The 21,248-nt window shown below is 40.7% G+C and overlaps 1 protein-coding gene across 15 annotated transcripts in view; it reads left to right on the top strand.

The window, feature by feature from the left end:
• Positions 1-21,248, top strand: part of LOC308195424 (uncharacterized protein) — a 222,351-nt gene that overhangs the window by 39,898 nt on the left and 161,205 nt on the right. For 2 of the 15 annotated variants that reach the window (XR_013951480.1, XR_013951481.1), the window contains one exon: positions 14,908-15,618. The exons of 12 other annotated variants lie outside the window; for them this stretch is intronic. Coding sequence is in view for 1 of the 3 variants with exons in the window: in XM_080592803.1 (XP_080448929.1) it covers positions 8,706-8,798 (93 nt within the window). In the remaining 2 variants the exon portion in view is untranslated. Of the gene's footprint in view, positions 1-8,705; positions 10,823-14,907; positions 15,619-21,248 lie in introns of those variants that run through there. One more of the 15 variants, XM_080592803.1, reaches the window with a different exon arrangement.

Raw genomic sequence — 21,248 nt, forward strand, 5'->3', positions numbered from 1 at the left:
AAGAAGTGATTACTCCTATACCAAGTACAATTTACCTGTTTTTGTGTGTTATCTTCAAACTGGGTCACATTTTGCTGGGGAAAGATGCAATGATTTTTGAGAGGATGAAAAAATAGTAATCAGCATGATACCCGGTCTTGACTCTCTTTTGAGGGTAGACTCACTAAGAATTTGGTTTATTTTTATTAACTGTACCAGGAAATTGTGTTTTTAAACATGTCTTGTTGCATAGTTTATTTGCTGTAATTTGCTGTTTAAATGACAGCTAACACATAGTTTGATATTATTCAGGCAGGTCTTTATTTACGGTTACAAAAAAGCAAGCTGTACTGAGGTAATTTAAAAGATGCCGCAGGAAACTGAAGCGTGTAGAGACCTCACGCATGTCTTAATAATGACTAATCGTGGGCCACTGAAGAAAAGCTCAGGTTCTGCAAGTGTTTTGACAGTGCCCTATGCTTATGCCAAGCCCTGTCAGCCTCAGCTGTATCAGAGCGCAGCAGTCCAGTAATGTGCTTACAGCGGCAAGGTGCATATACGCAGAGAATAATGGATATGTCAGGCTGGAAAGGGCTTCCAGAGGAAGCTGAGCCCAATGCTCTGCACTGACACAGGATGGATCTCTTCCACAGCAGTTAAAAAACAAAACAAAACAAAACAAAAACACACACACAAAAAAAAAACCTTCAGGGACCTGTAGGGACAACACAGGAGACTGCATGACCTCTATGGGCAGCCCTGTTCTAATGCACAGCAACTTTACTGGTTGAAAGTTTTTCCTGTACCTCAGACTGAATCTTTTAGATGCAATTAAGCTGATTCTTCTTTTTTACACTAGTAAATACATTAAGATAATGGAATAATTGACCCTCTTTTCCTTAATGTATTTTTTTCCTGGAAGGCTTGAGAAGAGGGTTGGGTTTGGTTAAAGCACATAGATGTCAAAGAAAAGCAGTGAAAGTAGCTTAGTGACTGCAATTCTTGTTCATTTCATACTTGAAAATAGCTGTTTTGTCATGGTATTCTTTATGCTAGTCGTCAATTTCACTAATGGAGCAAAGTAAAGTGGTCGGCTTGCACACAATTTTGTAATTACATATGGGAATATTATGTTGACAAACAAGAACTTATTGCTCTGCCAGCATTGTGAAGTACCATCTAGTCTTCACAGCGACGCATTTATAAAGTATGCTGTATTTTCACAGTATTTCATTTTTGCATGACTAATTGCATATTAAAAGTTACAATGGCAATTTGTTTCTCTTGAAAGATGCTGCCCACCTCTCTCACCTCATATATTGATTCATCTGGAGATGGTTAATGAAAGGAGACCATTTGAGACACAGTTTCATACCAAAGATCATCTTCAGGATTGGTGGTAGGAATATAGATAATTGCAAGACTTGTGTTTTCTTTTTTTTTTTAAAAAAACAAGCAAACAAAAAAACAACCCTGTTTTGCTAAAAGGGAATGTGATAAACACACTTCTGACTCTGGCTTCTTCCAGTGCAGCTCTTTTCAGACAAAAACTTTTGTCAGTACAGCTATGTTGATTCTTTTGTCAGGGTCTAATGAGTAATAATATCTAAAACACTGGTTCACAGCACCTGAGAACAATGGTCCATGGCAAGGACCATCTGTAGGTGCCTTATTCCACATACTGTTTTCCTAAATATCTGCCAGGGAGATAGCACACATGTAGTTTTTATCCTGCCCCAGGCATTGCCACTGTAAGCTATTTTGCTCTTTTTAGCATTAACTAATTGCTTATGCTCAAGCTTTCCTAACTGCCAGATACTCACTTGAATGGGAATCATGTTAACAGGAACCACATAATTTTCTTACAATTGAATGACTGAAAAATAGTAACCTGAACTCATGATGGATAGTATATAATCAAAATTGTATTTCTGGAGTTTTCAGAGAATCTAGCCTAATAAATCAGCTATTCAGAGTTTCAAGACTGTTTTCCTTAATAGCAGTTGGCCACTTGAGCCCTTGCAAATGTCTTGATGATAGTCTCACCAAGAGCACTAAATGTTTTGTAACTGCACACGCATCTTTCTGAATGATTCTTCTCTCTCTCTTTTTTTCCTCTTTGGTTAGGTTCTGACCTTTGTTTTTGGTATATTTTCCCCGTTACAAGCATGAAACTTTTTTTTATTTGATTTGCAACAGTAATATGTGGTTGACTGGACCTGCTGTTTTATTACTGTAGAAATGACTCTCAGAAACCTGTATGAGAATATACAAGCTAAGAAGCACTATTTTCATGCAAATACAGACAAGATTAAAACCCTCTAATAGCGTCGTATGAGTTAATGTTAGTTTTATTGTCTGTTTAATCACAATCGAAAGAGGATTTGCACACCTAATTTGTTGTCAAGGACTCTAGTTGAAAAGTCCAAGTCATAAATATAAATATATATATATATATATATATATACTTATATATATATTTGGCTGGACACAGCAGGAATGATTTCTAAGTGATCCACTGAAGAAGCACATAGTGTATTAAGATGTGATGTAGCAGGAAGCTTGACAGCCAGGAAATAAGAGTACGTAGGACTCACCACGAAGGGTAAGAAAGATAGAAAGCATGGATGACAAAAGAAGGCTGAAGAATTCTTTCATATTTAATTTCAGAACCAAACTGAGATGAACTTTTAACATGTCAGGGTGTGCTTTGTTAGACTTTCTGGTTGGGGCAAGGCACGTAGTGAAGTGAAATCATGTAAGAACTCATAAATGTCAAATAAATATTGCATATAAGATGCTTCTTTTTTTCCCCTCCTCTATATTTTAAACTATTTTTGTTGGCCTCTTCACTGATATGAATTAGCATAGTTCATCAAAGTAATTTGTTTGACTTGCGGACGAGAACACTTTGAGTTTGGGCTGAGAAAATGCCCTTCACCCATTTACTGTTTTGTCCTGCAACTACCTTTTTTATTAATACTGGGAGGTCACAGCTGGAATAAAGCTACTGTGCTCATCATTGCACCTATGTAGTGAAACGTATGTCCTGAAGGGGATTCCAAAGCTGTTAAGTAAGAGACTCAGGCCAGACAAGAAAACAAAGAATGATCAGATCAGTGAGAGGAAGAACGTAAATTAGGGTTTTCTCATTTTAGTCATGTTGCCTTTTGGAGACTGGCAATTTCAAACCAAAGGTTAGTTTGGCATTCAGATGCGTACATTGCATGTCTGGGGATTAGGTTTGCTGCCTTCTTGGGTGTGTGTTCAACGTGAGGAGAGCAGCAGAACGTGGAGGTTCTGCTCGTGGTACTGCTGGTGTAGGCTTCAACTGTAAGTGGTCTTAATCCCTTTCAAGAACAGACTGTAAATAACTGTGTAACTGGTCAGTGCACAAGGTTAAATTACTCCTTCAGCTTGTCTTTATAAACTATAGAATAACATGAAAACTGTAAGCTACAAATTGCTTGGATTAATGCACCAAAATTTGGTGCATTATACGTGGTATAAAAAGCAGTTCTTAATCATTAATGAAAGTGTTAGATGTGAAAGGGAAAAGAGGTGATGCCTAAAAAATGAATGGTGGAAGCGAGTGGAAAAAGCAGCCATTTAAAGAGCTTTCCCTGCGCATCAGGGTGTATGGCGATTCTCTCAGGAGCAGACAGTAAGAAAGAACCAAAGATTTGCCTGGGGCCATCTTATGGTTATCCAGCCTTGTAAGGATTTGCATTTATTTTGTGAGCAGAAGACAAATCTTTTCTATTGGGTTCTAGCAGAAATCTCCAAAGAGATCATGTTAAATATTTTAGGACGATAGAATTTAGAGCTCCATTTTCAGAGCTAGCATGAGCTGTTCTGTTGAAGATGAATTGCTTTACTACTTGAACTCTGAGTTATGCATCTTGGTCATGAAATCAAGATCATTTACCATGCTGCTTTTTACTATTGAAAAAAACCAATTTAAACCTTACAGGCTGTAGTATCTGACTTTTTTCTAAGTAACAAGTTATTGAAAGGCTCAGTTACTTATGAAATAGAAATTAATTCTGGGAAAACAAAGTACACTGAGTGTTGTGTGGAATGGAGAGGGAGGAAGAAAGAATTGTGTGCTCTTTGGTGGCCTCTAATACATCAAATTCAGATGTTTCCAACACTGTTTATAATTCTGTATTGGCATATGTTTAGGGGAAAAGAAACATATAGGAATTGCTGCAGAAGATGAGATTAATTGCCCATTTAGTCCAATATCCTGTTTTCAATATCGGACAGTACCAGATGGATTGAAAGTACATGAGAAATCTCACAATGCGACGTGCCTAGCTTCTGCCAGTTAATAGGTTAAGCCTTGGAATGTGAAGCTTTGTTTTTATTATCAGTCTTTTTTTTTTTTTTAAATCACGCCTAATGTGAATGTTTTCTCCAGACTGTCCTCGCAAAGAGAAGCAGACTGTGGTAATAGATTTATTCCCTTCAGACCTGTTGGCTGTTTTTTGTTGCGACAGCGTGGCTCCCAGCTCCCCCATGGGAAGGAAGGGCTCTCCTCCTTTCCTGGTGCTCCATCACAGCCTGCACAGCTGCTGCTGATCGTCTCAGTTCTACAGGCAGTATTTTGACAAAGTCCCACAGTAGATGGCACATAATCCGGATAAAAAATCCGGTATTCAGAATATCTGGGCATCAGCCAAAACCTGAGATTTCAAGTAATTTACTTAATGAATAGCAATGCTGGAGTTTCTGGTTAAAAAAGGAAACAAAGCTCCTAAAATGTTTGATACACTTAGCTATGTAACTTGTAGAGGAAGACAGCTGAGTCTCCATCTTGCATGGTACCAAGTACTCAAAAATGGCCAGAACTGTTGAGGACTGGAGAACCCTGAATGGGCAGCCTTAGAGGTCTTTTGTTCCATTCCTGTTAGGTCAGCGCTGAGCTCTGCTTCTCACCTTCTCCAGTTAAACTGCCTGCATTAGCTACCCATTGCGTCCACCCTTGGTGGACAAAGTTCACTTCCACACTTGCTTCACATCAGAATTGGACACATTGAATTCACTACCGTGATCCTTTTAAGGCTGTAATAGCTACAGTGAGTGTTTAAGGGATACCTGAGAATTGTTCAGTGGAGAAAAAGCAACCCTACAAAGAGCTTTTCTTATTACACAACAGCTGCGAAAAAATGGTGACTATTTACCTGTTATTTTTTCAATGTTGTAGAGCTTCATATAATTTTGCATTTAACATAACACACTAGATTTTTATGATAACAGTATTTATAGTTGAAATCATTAAGGCCCCTAGAGCAGATATGTCTAGAGCTGGTTCATAAAAAGGTGCAAAATAAGTGGCAGTAATTCCAAAATATGAGTAGTACGTATCATCCAGAATGGAATACAGGAGCTACAAGCTACTTACAAAGGAGGAATAATCAGTGATTAAATTCCTGTTAATAATCTATTCTACTACTAACAAAGGCAGCAGAGGAGCACGAAGGATATAAAACATTAAAAAAATGCAGATGAGTTAGACTAGATCAAAAAAATCAATTGCTCCACAGGGTTAACTATTTGTGTTTAAGAATTAGCATTTCTTAAGGTGAGATCCAATTGAATAACAGCATTGATTTCACAGAGCATCCAGAACATGCTTACAATATGGTGCTTGAACACTCTTCTGGATTGGCCAGACAGCAAGAAACTGCAAATCAATGACAAGAAAATTGGAGGGTCTTACTACAGTCAAAGATAGTGATCTCTGTTGAAGTTTTCCTAAGACTTGCCATCAGGAAAGACTTCTGTTCCATTTTTCTTTTTGATAAGTGTTAACAACTTTGATATTTATCAGAGGTGAAGCCTCTGAGCTACAGAAGTCGTGTCTCCTTGTTCCAGGAACTGTCACTTAGCTGTGGTTAGAAAATATGTATGCAATACACAAGTGCTCTTTCTTCCCTACGTATTCAGGAGAATGATGGTGATGCTGCAAAATGTTTTGCAGAGTAGCCATTGCTCTTTATGAGTATCAGGACAGCAACATGCCTACAGACAGCCTGCAGAATGGTGGTAGCAGAAACTGTACTGGGAACAACTGGGAGATGCCAAAGTGCCTGCATATTACAGGAAGTTGTTGAGACAGGGATACTGAGCCAGCCTGCCTTCCATGGTTTCTCCATCTTCAAAGCCCGGCATCTAATATCTGCTGTCCAGTGCTCTTGTTAGCTGTACCAGAGTGACTTTGCTAAACCTGTTAGGCAGCAGCACGTTTTCCCATTGAGATGACATCTTATCCTGGTAATTACTGTGGTTTGTCCTGGGACTCGAGCAAAAGAAGTTTCTGCTAGTGCATTTAGTGCAGATGCCTTACAGCTGGAGAAATGTTACTGCAGTAGTTCTTTTACAGGAAGTATCTGAAAAGCAAATACTATAACACAGGATTGTGACATGCTGTTTTAATGAATGCAGGTAGTTACTAAACAGAGTAATTCAAGTCTGTTACATTACCAATCCTCTGGTGATGGCTGGTATGTCAGATTCTCTGCCTTGCTCTGATGGGGGCCAAACCCTTTGTTAACAGTGTTTGCAGGACCGTTTGCTGCAGTTCCAGGTATGAAAGTAAGGGTAGGTTTTTGGTTTAGCTTGTTGGTACATTGCACTGTAAGAACAAATGAGCAACAGCTGAAGCAAAAAAAAAAATAAACAACAACAAAAAAGAAAAAACAGGGTCTTTTTAATTTGCGTTGAGATAAGACTCAGCCTGAAAGTGAGTGTTCTTGTGGCTTTGCTTAATGAGGTTTATAAGATGATATTTGTCTGCCTGGTCATGTGGTACATACTCCTCGGAAGGCCTATCAAGAAAGAATTACGGTAATATATTGGAGGCATGGTGCAAGTGTGGGGCAAAACCTCTGCAGCATCAGCCAGATGCTCTCTTAGGTGTAAGCTGAGCAGTTTTGATAGTTGCTTTCATATGATGTTATTCTGAAGGCAAATATGGATTCAGTTGTTATTAATTGTGGTATTTCCAAATTGCTAACTCTTCTCATTGCTAATGGAGTAATATGGTCCTCATATGCTGGAATAACTATTTCTTAACTAAGAAATACAAAGAGGTATCACAAGCCTTTAAGAGACTCTTAATTTTGCAGAACACTGAAGACTCTGCCACATGATGTCTCGAAATACACAAGCTGGAGGCACTAACCCAAATTAGATGGTGATGTCCAGATTATTTTAAGTGATCACTACTAGTTATAAATGAAATGTGCCTACTGAAACATCTGCAAAGATATTCCCAGCTACGTTCTTATATTCTGTAACCACGCATTGAACAATGAATCCAACAAAAATATTCAAAATTCAGGGTTGCCAGCTCCTTTTATTTCCATTTGCAAGGAATTGCATGTTAACAGAATGATTTTCTCTGTTCAGTTCATGAACAAGTGCCACGGGAGCCATAATTATGATTTGACAGAATGTTTGTATAAAACTGTTGCATCTTTTTTTTTTTAGTGTACTGCATTATTCCTTCTTTGGGCCACAGAAAACAGATTCTTTTGATTAGATCAAACATGTGCTGTGACCGTATGAACGTAATGCTGACCGCAGGCATGATTTACCTTCTGAGCTATGATGAAACACCCCTACTACTAATTGGCATAGCCTACCCACGCTGGGCTACATGGAATTATATTTACCATGTGCCTCTGTGGTCCTTGTGCTTCAGGCTAGGGCTGCTCCCAGCTTACAGGAGGCTCCTGGGGCAAATGTGTGCATGCACAGCTTTTTTGCCTACAACTGTTCAGCAATAATGTGCTTTGGAGAATGTTGTTAACAGTAAAGGTTGCAGAGGCAGGATGCTTTAAGCAACTGGACAAAAAGAAGGGCTATGAGAATGGTCAAAGAAAATGAAATGGAAAAAAGATCTCATCAAAAATCCTCGGAGTTTGAAAGGCAGCATGGAACAAACACAGCAAAAACCTTTGTCAATGCTGTTTTTTGTCCTCAGTCCTCTGCTTCGGCATCAGGATGTCTAGTGACAGGGGCTGATTTCCTATCAATCACCACAGCTTTCTTGCAGCGGGGATAGTATGTGTCATTGCAGCTATAAGAAATTATTTCTACCAGGACAGAAATAATGGTTTACAGTACATCAACTTGGTTTCAGGATCGCAGAAGACATAATTTACATGAGCTCTCATGACAGATAAGAAAATGAACCATAGGTGCTGCTGTACTTGTGGAGGCTGAGACCAGACTGGAATATTTTAGTGCGAAAAGTCTTGGTGTTAAAGGGCTTCTGTGATTTCTAGAGTGGTGGTGGTATGTGTTTGTTTTCCAGCTTGGAGCTGGCATTATTTATTTCAAGAAGCTTTTTATAAATGGCTCCTTTGATTAGTAAAAACAGGGTTTCAGATCCTCCTGTAAACATTTAATCTTTGGCTAGTTCCAGGAGCAATTACAGTACATATTAAGTTAGAAAGGTCTCATGCTGCACCAACACCTCAGCTACCATGCACAGAGATGCAACAGAATTAGATGAATGTGGAGTTGTGAATTGACTTTTCTCATTTCTGTCTGTTTCAGTAAAAGTTAGAGAGCTGGTGGAGAAGTTTTCAGCAAGAGCGTGTGTAAGAAGCTGATGATAGCTTTTTACTTACAGTTATTTCAATGTAACCTAGCCATGAATGGAAATGACGGTCAATGACAAATTAATTTTTAATGAAAATTTTTTTCTGAAGGATCTGTACAGTCCTGTGTTCAGAAGCACTGGCTCCCAGTGGTTGCTCACCAAAGACCTCAACAGAAGGCTGCTAAAGTCATCTTTTTTGTAAAAATTTGTCTGGTTTTGACTAGGGATCTAGAATCGCAGAAGCTGCCCTTTTGGTGCTTCCTTCTGAAAATAGTGTAGAGGAACTGGGCTTAAAGAGCGTACAAGCGAAGATTCTGGGAGAGTGACTTAGGAGAGAAGATTTAAAGAAGTAATATATTGATGTCTGATAAGGGGGTTGATAAAAGGTGTGAGGATGGTGTGGTGAAGCATATACCTGTGTGAGGAGACTTGAGTGTTTTTGGGAGGAAGAGGAACCATTCACTTCAGCACAGAGGTTTCCCGTAAGTAGGAAAGACCTCTAGGCAAAAGAAGAGTGGAGCTGAGTAGCAAGAAAAAAGCCACACAGTGAGGGGGAAGAAACTTCACAGTGGTTCAGAAGAAACAGCAGTATCCTCATCCAAGGAGACACTTAACCCCCAAAGTTTTTGGAATCCATGGTAGATAAGGTTGCTCTGACACAGAGTGAGGAGTCCTTTTGTTTTACCTTGCATGGGAAGAAGCGAGCTGGCTTTCTTTTACCCCAAGCTGCTACCACAAAGCCAGCAGACCCAGGAAGACGCTCTCAATGAACAAACCTGATTGGCACTTTGTGAGATTTGCGAAGTGTGAGAAATAACCCTGTCACATTTTAAAAGGAGTTGTTTTAGAAAGGAATGGTTCCTGCAGAAAAGCCATTTAGATAAATACACGAATCTGCTTCACTTTTGAAGAATGTTTCCAGGACATTCCCTGGATGTGGTCTGGCTCTGACTGCTAGGAATGTTATCTGTTGTTGGAGTATCACAGTGCTGGACATAAGGTCATAGCAAAATCAGATTCAGTCTTAGCACTATCACTTATTATAAATCTTAGCAACAGATGAGATTGAAGTGTGATTTCAGTAAAAATACAGTTTCCGGTAAACTTATTTGAAGGCTATTAGCAGAGTGCAGAAGTGAAACACAAAATGCAGTAGTTGAAAACCTTATTAGAGAATAGATTTTATAATTCATGATGAGAAATGCATTTGTTCAAGAAGTGAGGAACTATTTTTAGCACCTGCACAAAATTCAAAAGGAAAGAAGAGATTGATATAGTGTGTGCAATTAAACAATCAAATCTAATGCTTAATTAAATTGTTCAGTTATAAGATGCCAGGCTTCCTCAAATCTCCGAAATAATTATTGATCATCAAGTACTTAGCCACTTCTGGGTTTGTCATCAGCTGAAACTGGTGAATTATTCATGGATTTCAATTTAATACGGTAAATGCTCTTCCTGGTGATCAGTATCTGTGTAAAATGGCTAAGTGTAAGTTGTTTTATTTCTTTTTGTCTCCGTACAAGCCCTGGCTTGCTCATGCTGCAGGCTTGTCACTTCAGAGTAGGGCAGGTCCTGCAGTCTTTTCCTGGACAAAACACACAATGGCTTCTCTGGAAGGTGGTGCATAAGCAAAGATGGTTGCAGGGTGTAGGAATTATGGATAAGGTGTTTTTATTATTTTGTTTTGAATTTAATAAGCTAAGCAGGAGAAGGGAAAACTCCTTTGCAATCAAGTTTCCTCGGAAGAGAAAAGCCAACAAAAACTGCTTTAATTTTCCACAATATTTGCATATTTTGCGTTATAGTTGTGCAAACAGGAGAGATTTAATCCTGCCTGTAAGCCTATCTTCATAAATACATTATAAAGCCTTCCAGTAAGAATAAAATCAGACGAAAATATACAGCCCTTGGTAGGCATATTAAATTTATTACTTCTACTCCATTCAGTAAATATTTATAATCAGCACACTTTCACGCTACTTGGCAAGAACATTTTAGCAAACTTTACATTTAAAGACACATTTTTTCCCTTGCGTTAACTGGACATTTTCTGTCTGAGCCAATACACGTGAGTGTATTTGTTTCTCTGTGTGAGTGAAGAATGAACTGCCAGTCAGACTGCGCAAACAAAGAGCAGGCTAAGGGTCAAAAACCTGACTTTAACAACTACCTTCAAATTTACTTGGAGTTTTCTCTCGGCGCTTGGAATCGGCATTAAGGTGGGATTCATTGCTCACATGAAATGACTGCAACAGTGGTTTCCCCAGTGATGTAAAGCACAGTTTGTTTTAGTTCTGTGACGTTACTCCTTGTGTTAGAAATGGCAAAGCAACTAAACTGAGACACAGAAGGGGCCTTTTTTTTTTTCCCCTTTCACTGCTTTCCCTACCTCTGTGAATGATGTAACTTCTATAAAACTAAACTTCAGGGATAATATTATTCTTGTTAGGCAAGCCCTTTGATTTTTGGGAAGACAAATGAGGGTTTTGGCGTACCCGTGCAGCCTGCAGATACTTTACGTGGATGTTGAATTCGCCGAATTCCATCTACCTGGGGAATGTAATTATCTTGTCTTCAGAAGCTCTCTCTTCTTCCTGTGAGGTTTAAATAGGTTCAGACATAGGTGGGATATGTGAACCATTCCAAAACTGTTGATTTTGAAATGAAAGAGGGCTGTCAGCAAAACATGAATGATGATGTTATCATCTGCCCCAGCTCCTCTGGGTCTGTGAGGGCTATTACAGAACTGAAATAAGGAGATGAACTGTGGGCATGAGGCTTACACCTTGGAACTCTAAAACAAAGAATTGGGGTCTGGGCTGAGTAACAGGTTGGTATTTTATTTCTGCCAGGGAGATTTATGAGGAGGTGTCTTTCTCCTTATTTTTTTCATAGTTGCTCCCCACTGTCTTCAGAGAGTTACCTACCTGTTGTGAGCCCAGCTGATGTATCTGTTGCCGGTCAAAAGGTTGGAGAGAAGATCTCTGAGGGATTAGATCAAATGCATCAGTATCCAGAAACACCTTATTTTTGTCCAAGTCTGTGAATGGCTTTCTTGCCATTTGTACAATGGAGCCACACCGGTACTGCTGTCACAGACCTCCTGCAGCTACTAGGATGGGATGCAGATGGTTTTCTTCACTGTAATCGCCGCAGAAATTTCACTTGATTGGTCTACTGTGTAGGAGCTTGATGTCTTTCCAGATACACCACTTCTGTGAGGGCTAGGGGACGGGAAGCTCAACACTGTTACCTTCTGCTCTGACTTCCTCACACCACAAAGCCAGACCTGCTGAAATTCCCTGAATGTGGAGCATAACATAACATGCCTGTTGTTTCTGCAACACACTGACAAAGCAAGGTTTCTATGAATATAGTCTTCCTGCAGCTCTAGCCATCATTTGCTATCAAGTTCTTTTGCAGTTTTGCACTTGTAATAGTGAGTGATAGAGCTAACTATTTTCAAAATAGAAAAATGTCTTTTAAAAAATCCAGATACTGTTTTGCTTTGTTTTAAAAGCCTTGTTTTCTTTCCACAAGTGGGAAGCCTGTTCATCACAGAGAATGTGTCTAGGCCAAGTTAAAGCATTTGACTTCAAAGTATCATTCCAAAACAGACAGCCACATATATGTCTCCCTGTAAACAAATAGGCAGAAAAACGAGATTTTTTTTTTTAAATCATCACAAAAGAGAAATGTCTTAGACGTTGCAGCACTGCAGACTGGTTTTCCTGGGGAGAACTTTATAGCTTGTTTACTACGCTGAAATCTGTCTCTCGCTTTACCAACTGCTTCCCAAGATGTTGACTTTGTCTTACCATGTCCCTTTCGTTCTTTGTTGTGTTCTTTCTTTTCTTGCCAGATTTCCAGAGTTTTGTCTGCATGCTTCAATACGCTTCCTTTGTTATTTTTTATCAGCAAAGTTTTCTATCTCTGTATTGTAGGCTAAGTTGTCATTGGCAAAGACAGTAGGTTGTGCAAGAAAATGTGCCTTATCTCCAGAAACATGGAGACAGTGATTACACCCAGATACTGGCTCACTGGAGAGTGATGGTGGTGCACATATTCAAGGGGCTGTCCCTTTGCTGTAATGTTTTATATTTGGTATCAAATATGAGGCCTGAAATGTGACAGCATTGTGAGTATGGTAACCAGTGCAGTGACGAAACAGATGTTTGTGCTGTACCTGAAAGCCACAAAATAACGTATGCTATGGTTATGAGCTAGCAGAATATCTCTGGCAAGGTCAGCAATGGCTTTTGCTGTCTTCTAGTCATTGCTGTCCAAATGTTTGTGGTGATGTTGGCCTTGACTGCTCTGGAGAAAGAAGGCTATTCTTATCTTTAAATTTATGGCTCAGGAACAGGTCCATGCCAAAACAGACTTTAAGCAGATCTGTGCTGTTTCTAAACCCATCTGCCCTGTGTTTGTGAAGGCTGTAGAGACAGCAGAGCTGTGCTGGTTTTCAAAGGTACCACAGATCTTTTTACAGACTGCAGTCTTAATGTTTACCAGGATCATCTGGAAAGCTAACAAATCCCCTTACATTCATTCTTTTATGTCAAGTTTAACTATTTTAAACTCTTATGGGTATTAAACACTGAATTGATTTAATCTTAGATATTTGGCACAGTATTTTTACAGTGATTATAGTGAGTTTTGCTAATTGATTTAAGAACGAATTCAGATTGAGATCCCAGTGGTTTTGGCTCATCTTCACCTTCAGCCCTGGTGTACAGCAGTGACTGAAGTACGAGCTGCTGCTTTCTGCAAATGCAGGCACAGTTCGTGTGCCCTGTGTTGTATCGTGGTTTGAGGCACATCAGTCTGCTGATGACTTTAAATGTTTTATGTAGTTTCTATAGATAAAAGATACCTGTGCTTGAATGTGGCAAGTATACATCCCGTCTCTAGTGCTTGTAGCCAGGAGTGCCTTCTTTCAGGGGATGAGGATTTGAGAAGCTTGCAGCTTCACTACTAACGGCAGAAAAAGTCAGAATTCAAGGGTGTATTTGAAGTAAAATGTATATAACTCTAAACCTGTGAGTTCAAACAGGTATGAGGTTTGGGTTTAAAGTCCATTTTTTCAGAGCAAATGCTATCTATAAAATAAAAAAAAGTGGGCCTATTTCTACAGGAAATTCAGATGTGCTTTTTCATGTAAAAAAAAAACAAACCAAAACAACAAAAAAAAAACAGTAACCAGCAAACTTGCTAACATGACAAAAAGTTCAGGCGTATGAAATTACCCCAAACCAAATGAAGCAACAGCCTTTGAATTCAATTACAGGCAATAGCAATCCGATGCCCATCCCACCAAGGCAGCATGGCCAAGCCACGTGGCAGCTGCCAGCCCACATCTGGCTTCTGTCCTCTGGCTGGGAAATCCAGGTGCTCCTCTACAGCTGCTGCCATGAGAGCTTTCCTTTGGCATGAATCCAGAATGTCTGCACCTTTGGCTTTTTGCTGAGATGCCTTAAGTCATCTGGCCCTGAAATATGAAAATTGCTACTGGGGCTTCAGCTTACTGTCTTGCTCCACATGTCTGGGTCTGGGAGTCAACTGCTGTTGCTTCCTCCCCACACACACACACCTCAGCCTCCTTAAATACCTAGTGAAGACCCTTGTCAGCATGGCAATAGGGAAGGTGTGTTTGCAGTACTGCTTCCCAAAAGGTTTGTGTGCGGGACAGGGTTTATAGACTGCCTGTAAGAGACCCTGTGGCAGAGCTGGCTGCCCCTCCAGCAGTTCCTGCTGTTTTATGAAGGACAGAATCTGCTTCCTTTTCCTGGGAAAGGGGACGGTCAGAGGTACTGTGTGCAGCACCCTGGGTTTTGTCCCTTAGTGTGGTCCAGGTGAGTGCCAAGGCTGGGACACCAGCAGCGTTTAGTCCTTAGCAGTAGCCTCAAAGAGCAGTGGTGCCAACCCTACCTCTTCTGAATTCTTCCTATTTTTTAAATACCTCTACTGCTTTAAATGCTGCTCAGAGTAGTACTGTGTTTTTTCCTTTCCTCCTGAAACACCAAATGAAAGGAAAACTAAAAAAAATTTCAGTGGGAATATTTGAAAGGTTGAAATCAGTAAGCATTTGGATTTTCCCAGGTAGACTTGGAATAAAAATCCATTTCACTTTGGTTTTAATAGAGTTAAGATACCTTACTTTAGGTGATTCAGTCAGAATGTGTCATGTCAATTCACTGTGCATCTGCACCTGCTCAGTTTCCATGTGCCCACAGTTTCATTTTTTGCATCTTCCTTTGCTTTTCTTACCTGGGGTCCTTTCCTTAGCTGGACTATATCTTCTGCAGGGCAGCATGAAGAACCTCAGCTGCTGCCCACTGGGACTGACTTTGTAGGAATCCAGTGACTGCTGTACGTGGTTGGAGCTGGAGGTGGTCTGGGCACTGCCTTGTTGGGAGGACTCAAGCCTGTAAGGCACTGAAGTAGACATGATTCAACATCAAGACAGACTTAAAAAAAAAAAAAAAGTAGATGCATTCAGTTTATTTTGTGGCTAGGATGGTGGTGTGTATGTGGGGAAGCATGGTATTTTCATTCCGTAAACTTTTACATTCTGGCTTTTTGTCCTATTTTGGGGAGTCCACAAAATAAGTTTTTAAAAAATCATTTTTTAGTCTGCGCTACGTATTAGTAATCTTAATTAGTATGCAAAAATCTGAGGTCACTACTTGCAGTCACAAGCTTGATTTTAATTAGCATTCTATTATTAAAATATGTTTCCTAAAGTGTATCTTTCTGTTTAGAGATACTGGAAGGGAAGGGGGAGGTAATTCTCATGGCACTGATTAGCAGGTAACGTCAAATCATAATTCTGGCACAGATCACTAAGACTTGAGAGCCAGAGGTCTGTATGGATTTTTCCTATGTATTCTTCCCATTTATTTCCAGGTGGTAAAACTTGGCATGTATAGTTGCAGCTTGGGAGCAATGATTTACTAAATATTGTTTAGATTTTTTTTGTGACGCTTTACGGTTATATAACAAAACAGAATTAATGCTTCTTGCTTTTGTGCTTTTGTAAGTTTTCTGGCAGTTCTATGGCAAAACCTGTCTGGATAAGTAATTACTTATTTTTTAATTGGAGCTCTCTGGACCACACAATTCATCTGGGCTCCATGCACTCGCCTCTTCCAGGGCTCACAAGATGAGGAAGGTTCCATGCCATCGGGAGGTGCAGGTCTTCTCTGCAGGATTTTCTCATAAGACTGAGACAGCATCTTCCAACAGCTAGGGTACCTTTTCTAGACCCCAGTAGAGTAAGCGCTTTCCCAAAGGATTCGTTGGGTTGCGGCTTATTTATCTAGGGCACTAGATGTTGAAACAGGCTACCTTTAAGCTTTACTGACACCAGTCCTTCTGGACAGTGTTAGAAAACAGCTTGTCCAGATTTCAGACACCCAAATTGGCTCATACTGTATTTACCCCCAGAAACACACGAGAAGTGAGCTGGAGAGCGTTGAGCTGGCTGCCACACAGGGCAGGACTGGTCTGAGATGGCAAATCCATGCGACAGTGTGCCGTGATGCGTGGACTTACCAGTTCAGATTGGTTACTGGAAAAAAAAAAACTCTTTTCTTCCTCAGTTTTCTTTGTTACTCTTCAGCATTTTGGGGTTCATGCCAGAGTCTCTGGAAGGGCCTTGTTTCAACAGGGTTTTGACAAGGTTTCTTCCAGTTCCAGAGTCTGTCCCTGAATTGTGAATCTAAAGCTACTAGCGTGCTTGCACGTTGTGCTTTCCTTTTCCCTTTCTCGGGTTATATGATGAGGCTGATAAACCACTGAATGTTCCCAAAAGACATGTATGGTTACCTCCCTGGGTTGTGCAGCCTGACAACCTGGTTTGCACTGGATGGTGACTGCCTCATTCCCTGTAAACTTTCCAACTCAACTCACCATCAGCAGCTAACAGTCCTTCTTTGTTAGCCTTGTGTCAGATGTTAGAGTCTTGCTAGTCGTCTCCTGGGGGTTTTATCTCAATATGGAAGCACAAAATGCATTTGAAATGGAAAAAGAAGTTTCCAAAGCAGTTGGTAGTCTAACACAAGGAGAGAGAGACAATCTCCGGGAACAGCCGTAAGGCTTAGACATACAGACAGACGTAGACAGATCTACCACATTGGCACTAATACTTTCAATCTTTTTGTAAAAAGAAAATATTGCCAAGATGCTAATGTATACACATGGTAGCAATATGTTCATGAGGAAGTGCAGTTAATTACTGGAGCTGGGCTGTATGGACTGTATTACACAGATGGACTGTATGATACACAGACACTTTTTAAGTATGCAGATTCCTACTGAAGTGGCACAGCTTAATGACTCACTTGGATTAAGGCTGCTACAACCTATTGTCTCAATAATCCAGGATTTAAGCATGCAGTAATTGTATGTATCATGCATGAAAGAGCAATTTGTAGCTGTGGAAAGTTTAATGCTGCTCCTAGCTACTCGGTTTTCTGTTTTCTTTATGCCCAAGAGCCCAAGTATGAGTCTCAGCTGTGTTCATTTGTTGCACACAAAGGCTGATTCTTTCCCCGCTCTTACTATTGCAGCTAAACCTAACTCTGCTGAAGTCCGTGAGAGGGAAGCCAGCTTGGGTCCCTTCAGTGCAGTAAGATACTGCTTGTTAGTGGGGTCTGCTCAGTGTCTTGCACTGCAGGTTGCCACACATGAGCCTTGCTTGTTTTCGTTCTCTGTCATAGAATGATTTGGGATAATAGGCAGACCCCATCTGTTCCCATTTTAGGATGCTTTGCTTTCTTTTTCAAAATCTGCCCATAAATAAACACAGAGGAAAAATACTAGGGTGTGAAGCGCACACCATGGGGTGAGCACAAAAGGTCTCGCTTCATCCCCACCGGCACAGACATGCTCAGCTATTGCAGCATATATCATCTGGCATCACCAATGCAACCCCATCAGGCCTAAATTTCAGGGTTACAGGAAAGGGCTGGGTGAATGGGAACTGAACCCTCACCAGGAGCTGCTGGCACGTCTCCAGCTGCCCTGTTGTGCTGTGTGGGGTTCACACAGAGCCTGCAAGGGGGGGATGTATAGGTTTGGGAGGGGTTCAGGAGGCAGCGGGAGGGTTTGTTAGGTATCCCCTGGCATACTGAGCTGAGGGCAGTTTGGGCTGTGGCAGGGTAATGAGGGGTCTTCCTAGGATAAAGGGATGGTCCTCCATAGTGCAGTGTCAGCTAAAAGGGCACTTGCAGCTGCACGTTTCCTCTCCTCCTCTCTGAACTCTGCCCTGTGGCGTTTTAGGGTTTTCCTTGTCCTGAGGTGTGGCTGATGATTGCAAGGAAGCTGTCTGATACTGCTTCTCTGGCAGCCAGACTTCTTGCATCAGATTAGCATTCCCTGCAAGCACTGTGGAATGGGAGGCTGTGAACCCAGCCCGGTGTGAGTGATTGTACATCGGCATTACCTAATTCTTAGAGTATTAAGGTAATTAGGAAACATGAGACTTCACAAAAATAGACAGCTCGTTGTACTGAGAGTATCAAAGGCGTTTCTTCTCCCATGTCAATTTGAACAGTGCTCTTGGCTACTACATTACAGTAATCAGCTTAGTTAAATTTGTTTTGCATGTCTGATGTTAATGAATGGCTGCTTGTTATTCTTTTAGGGTGAAATTCACTGCATCTGCATAAAACAGGGAAGTTAGCAGTCAGACTCCAGAAGTTGCAAGGCAGAGGGGGCTGGGGAGGTGAAATCCACTCCCACAGCGAGCATGGGGCTGTAGGAGAGCACCCAACAATGTGCTGCTTGGGGTTAGTGTAGCAGCCCCATCTATCCCATGCAGGCATGGAGACCTTTTGGGTCCACACAAATGAGGACAATGTCCCCATTAGACCTTCAAAATGGTTCCTTTGTGGTTCCAATGAGAGATGAAGATACAGTAGTTGTACACTATGGTGCCTAGGTGAGCGTGCCATTTGTCCCTCTTCCCTTTCCCTCCAGGGTGGGTCTTACAGTGTTCGTGGGGTTTCTGCTGTCATCCTTTATGGGTGTTTTCCAAATGTGGTAAGACGAAGAAATGATGGAAAAGCAAAGCCTCCGGTTAGAAACATACTTCAGCTGGATTCAGGCAGTTCACATAACATGGAATTGCAGAAAGGCTTTTTTCAGATGCTTTTCTAGTTGATCCAATTTATAATTTGTCCCTGCAAACATGCCATTTCTAATGGGTTCCATATGCCTCTAAGCCTTCCTGTTATTTCCTACTTTATGGATTGCTCTGTTCAGCAAGAAGTCTGCCACTCTGCAGCTTGTCTAGGTTTTATTTTAAAAATAAAAAATAAAATTGGAAGAGGGCCTAGGACTTGGATGCCACTTTTGCAGTCCTTCACAGCTAACCTCAACTTCCATTCTGATGCTGCTGATGGCAATGCACAGAATCTGTTCAGAACATTTATGCTAATGTAAAGGAGGGAGGTCGGGCTGTTTTGGCAGCTAGAAGTGTCGCCAGTAATAAAGAGACTGCTTGAGGAGCTCAAGGTGTCCACTTGCTGATGCTACTGTAGTGTTTGCTAACCTGGAACTTATCGTTTTCTTCATCTGTAATTAAAATTATTTTTTCCCCAATGAGTCTCTAAGCTGCTGTCATGCTGAATTATCTTGGTTCCAGAGAATGGTTCTGTAAATACTCCTTTTGGCCGCTTTTTATGGTCTGTCAGTATGGAGGGGTTTTGACAGCTCATTGCTACTTTACTGCCCACACATTTCCCCCTCTATTCCCTATTTTGCTGCTGTCCCCTCCTCCCTACATTAATCCTCCATTAACATCATAAGGCACAGTGTTATGGCATGCCAAGGTCACTCCTATGCTAGCAAGCTTTTGCAGCTATGGACAGTCACATCTTAACGCCGAGCATGCCAGTTTTGATTTATTTTTCCTCAACAGGAGATTACCAGGCAAAATATTGCTGCCAGCTGGGCAGCAATTTCCTACTGAAATGAGGGAATCCTGCAAAGGCAAACACCCTTATGGAGACCAAAATCCTCTCCTTTCCATGCCTTTTTTTGGTGTCTAACCAAAGAAGATTTCCTAGTTAATTATCTGCTAAATTCCAAATTAATGCAATTAGCATTTGAGGTAGCTTGATGAGAAAGAAAGTGGAGCCGAACTGCCTCTGGCACTGTCTTTGCGTCTTATGTGACCTCTCTTCCTCCATTGTCTCATCTGATACCGTTTGAAAGAAACACCCCTACTTAAGGCAACTACCTAGGTTTATGATGGGAAAATTCAGTTGCATGTTAACATATGAATTACTATTTTTAATTTACAATAGGCTAGTGCTACAGCTTGTAAAGTGCCACACTAGGCATTTTACAAACAAATTGTGAGAGGGAGTCCCTGCCAACAGAGTTTATGATCCAGATAGACAAGATCAAATGTGAGGGAAAGCAAATGTCACCTTTATTTTGTACCTGAGGAAAATGAAGCCCTGAGAGTTTCTTTCAAGGTCATGCAGACTTGGTGAGAGATGCGTGGATTGAGTCCCCACCTCCCAAGTCCTGGAACAATACCTTAGTCATTAGGCAAGCATTTCTCCTACAATACCGTATAAGCTCCTCAAATTAAATTCTCTACAGAAAGTAGAAGTTTGAACAGGAGTTAGCTTTAAGTAACTTGCAGACTCAGAGAAGATGCCTATTAGGGAGCCATTCAAAAATCAAGTTAGCCTGTGGAGGAGGATGGCTCTTAATTAAAATAGAGCAATCGTGATTGGATTCAGTGAGGCTAATTCTTACTGCATTTGCAATTTTTATATTCTGAAATAACAGAGTTGTACAAGCTTAGCCCTGCCAAGAGCTGGGTGAGCTTGCTGTCTCTGAAAATTCAGTGTCTAGTAGTTGGGACATTGATGAGAACTGGAAGAAACACAGTTTTGCTCTTTTAAAGAAAGCATCCTCCCCACATGCTGTCCCCAAAATAATAGCACAAGATGTGGTTTGGTTTGGCTGAAATGTGACAGAGGAGAATCTAAGTTTCAATGAGTTTCTTATGATAGCCTTCTAGCATAGGTGTGTAGGAGATGAGCCTGCTGCTTTTCTTTGATCTACTTTGTGTTCAGAGGGGGGAACACTAAAGGAGTTAATTGTATACTTTGCCAAATTATTGTGGTTTGTCAGATAACCAGAGAACTATCCAACTGTTATGAAATGGTTGGGAGGGAAGCAATTCTTCTTGTAAAAGCTCTCCAGAGATTCACATTTATAAACTCCAGCCTATGTAACAGCTATTTAATATCAACAAGGATATGGTAGTATCAACAAGTGACAAACTAGGACTGGAACAGAATGTGTTAAATCCTGCATGGCCATCACTGACTAATGAGGACTGACCTTTGCAGCAATATATACAGTCAGTTTATTAAAGCAGGGACAGAGCAATCTCTAGGCCTTTGGTCAATCTAGGTTGCTTGGGGCTGAGGAATTTCCATTTAAAATATCTCCTCAGGTGATAAAGACTGATTCAATAGAGATCGGCTAATAAAGAAAGTGCTGGAAGCTACTATTAAATTCTAGCTTCTGTCAGCTTAACAGCAAAAACTTTTAATGAGGAAACCATTAAAGTTGACCTAATGAATCAGAAATGCTTTTCCTTGCTGGCTAATTATAG

This window comes from Anser brachyrhynchus (assembly GCF_964034855.1).
Source record: "Anser brachyrhynchus genome assembly, chromosome: 5".
Classification (NCBI taxonomy): Eukaryota; Metazoa; Chordata; class Aves; order Anseriformes; family Anatidae; genus Anser; species Anser brachyrhynchus.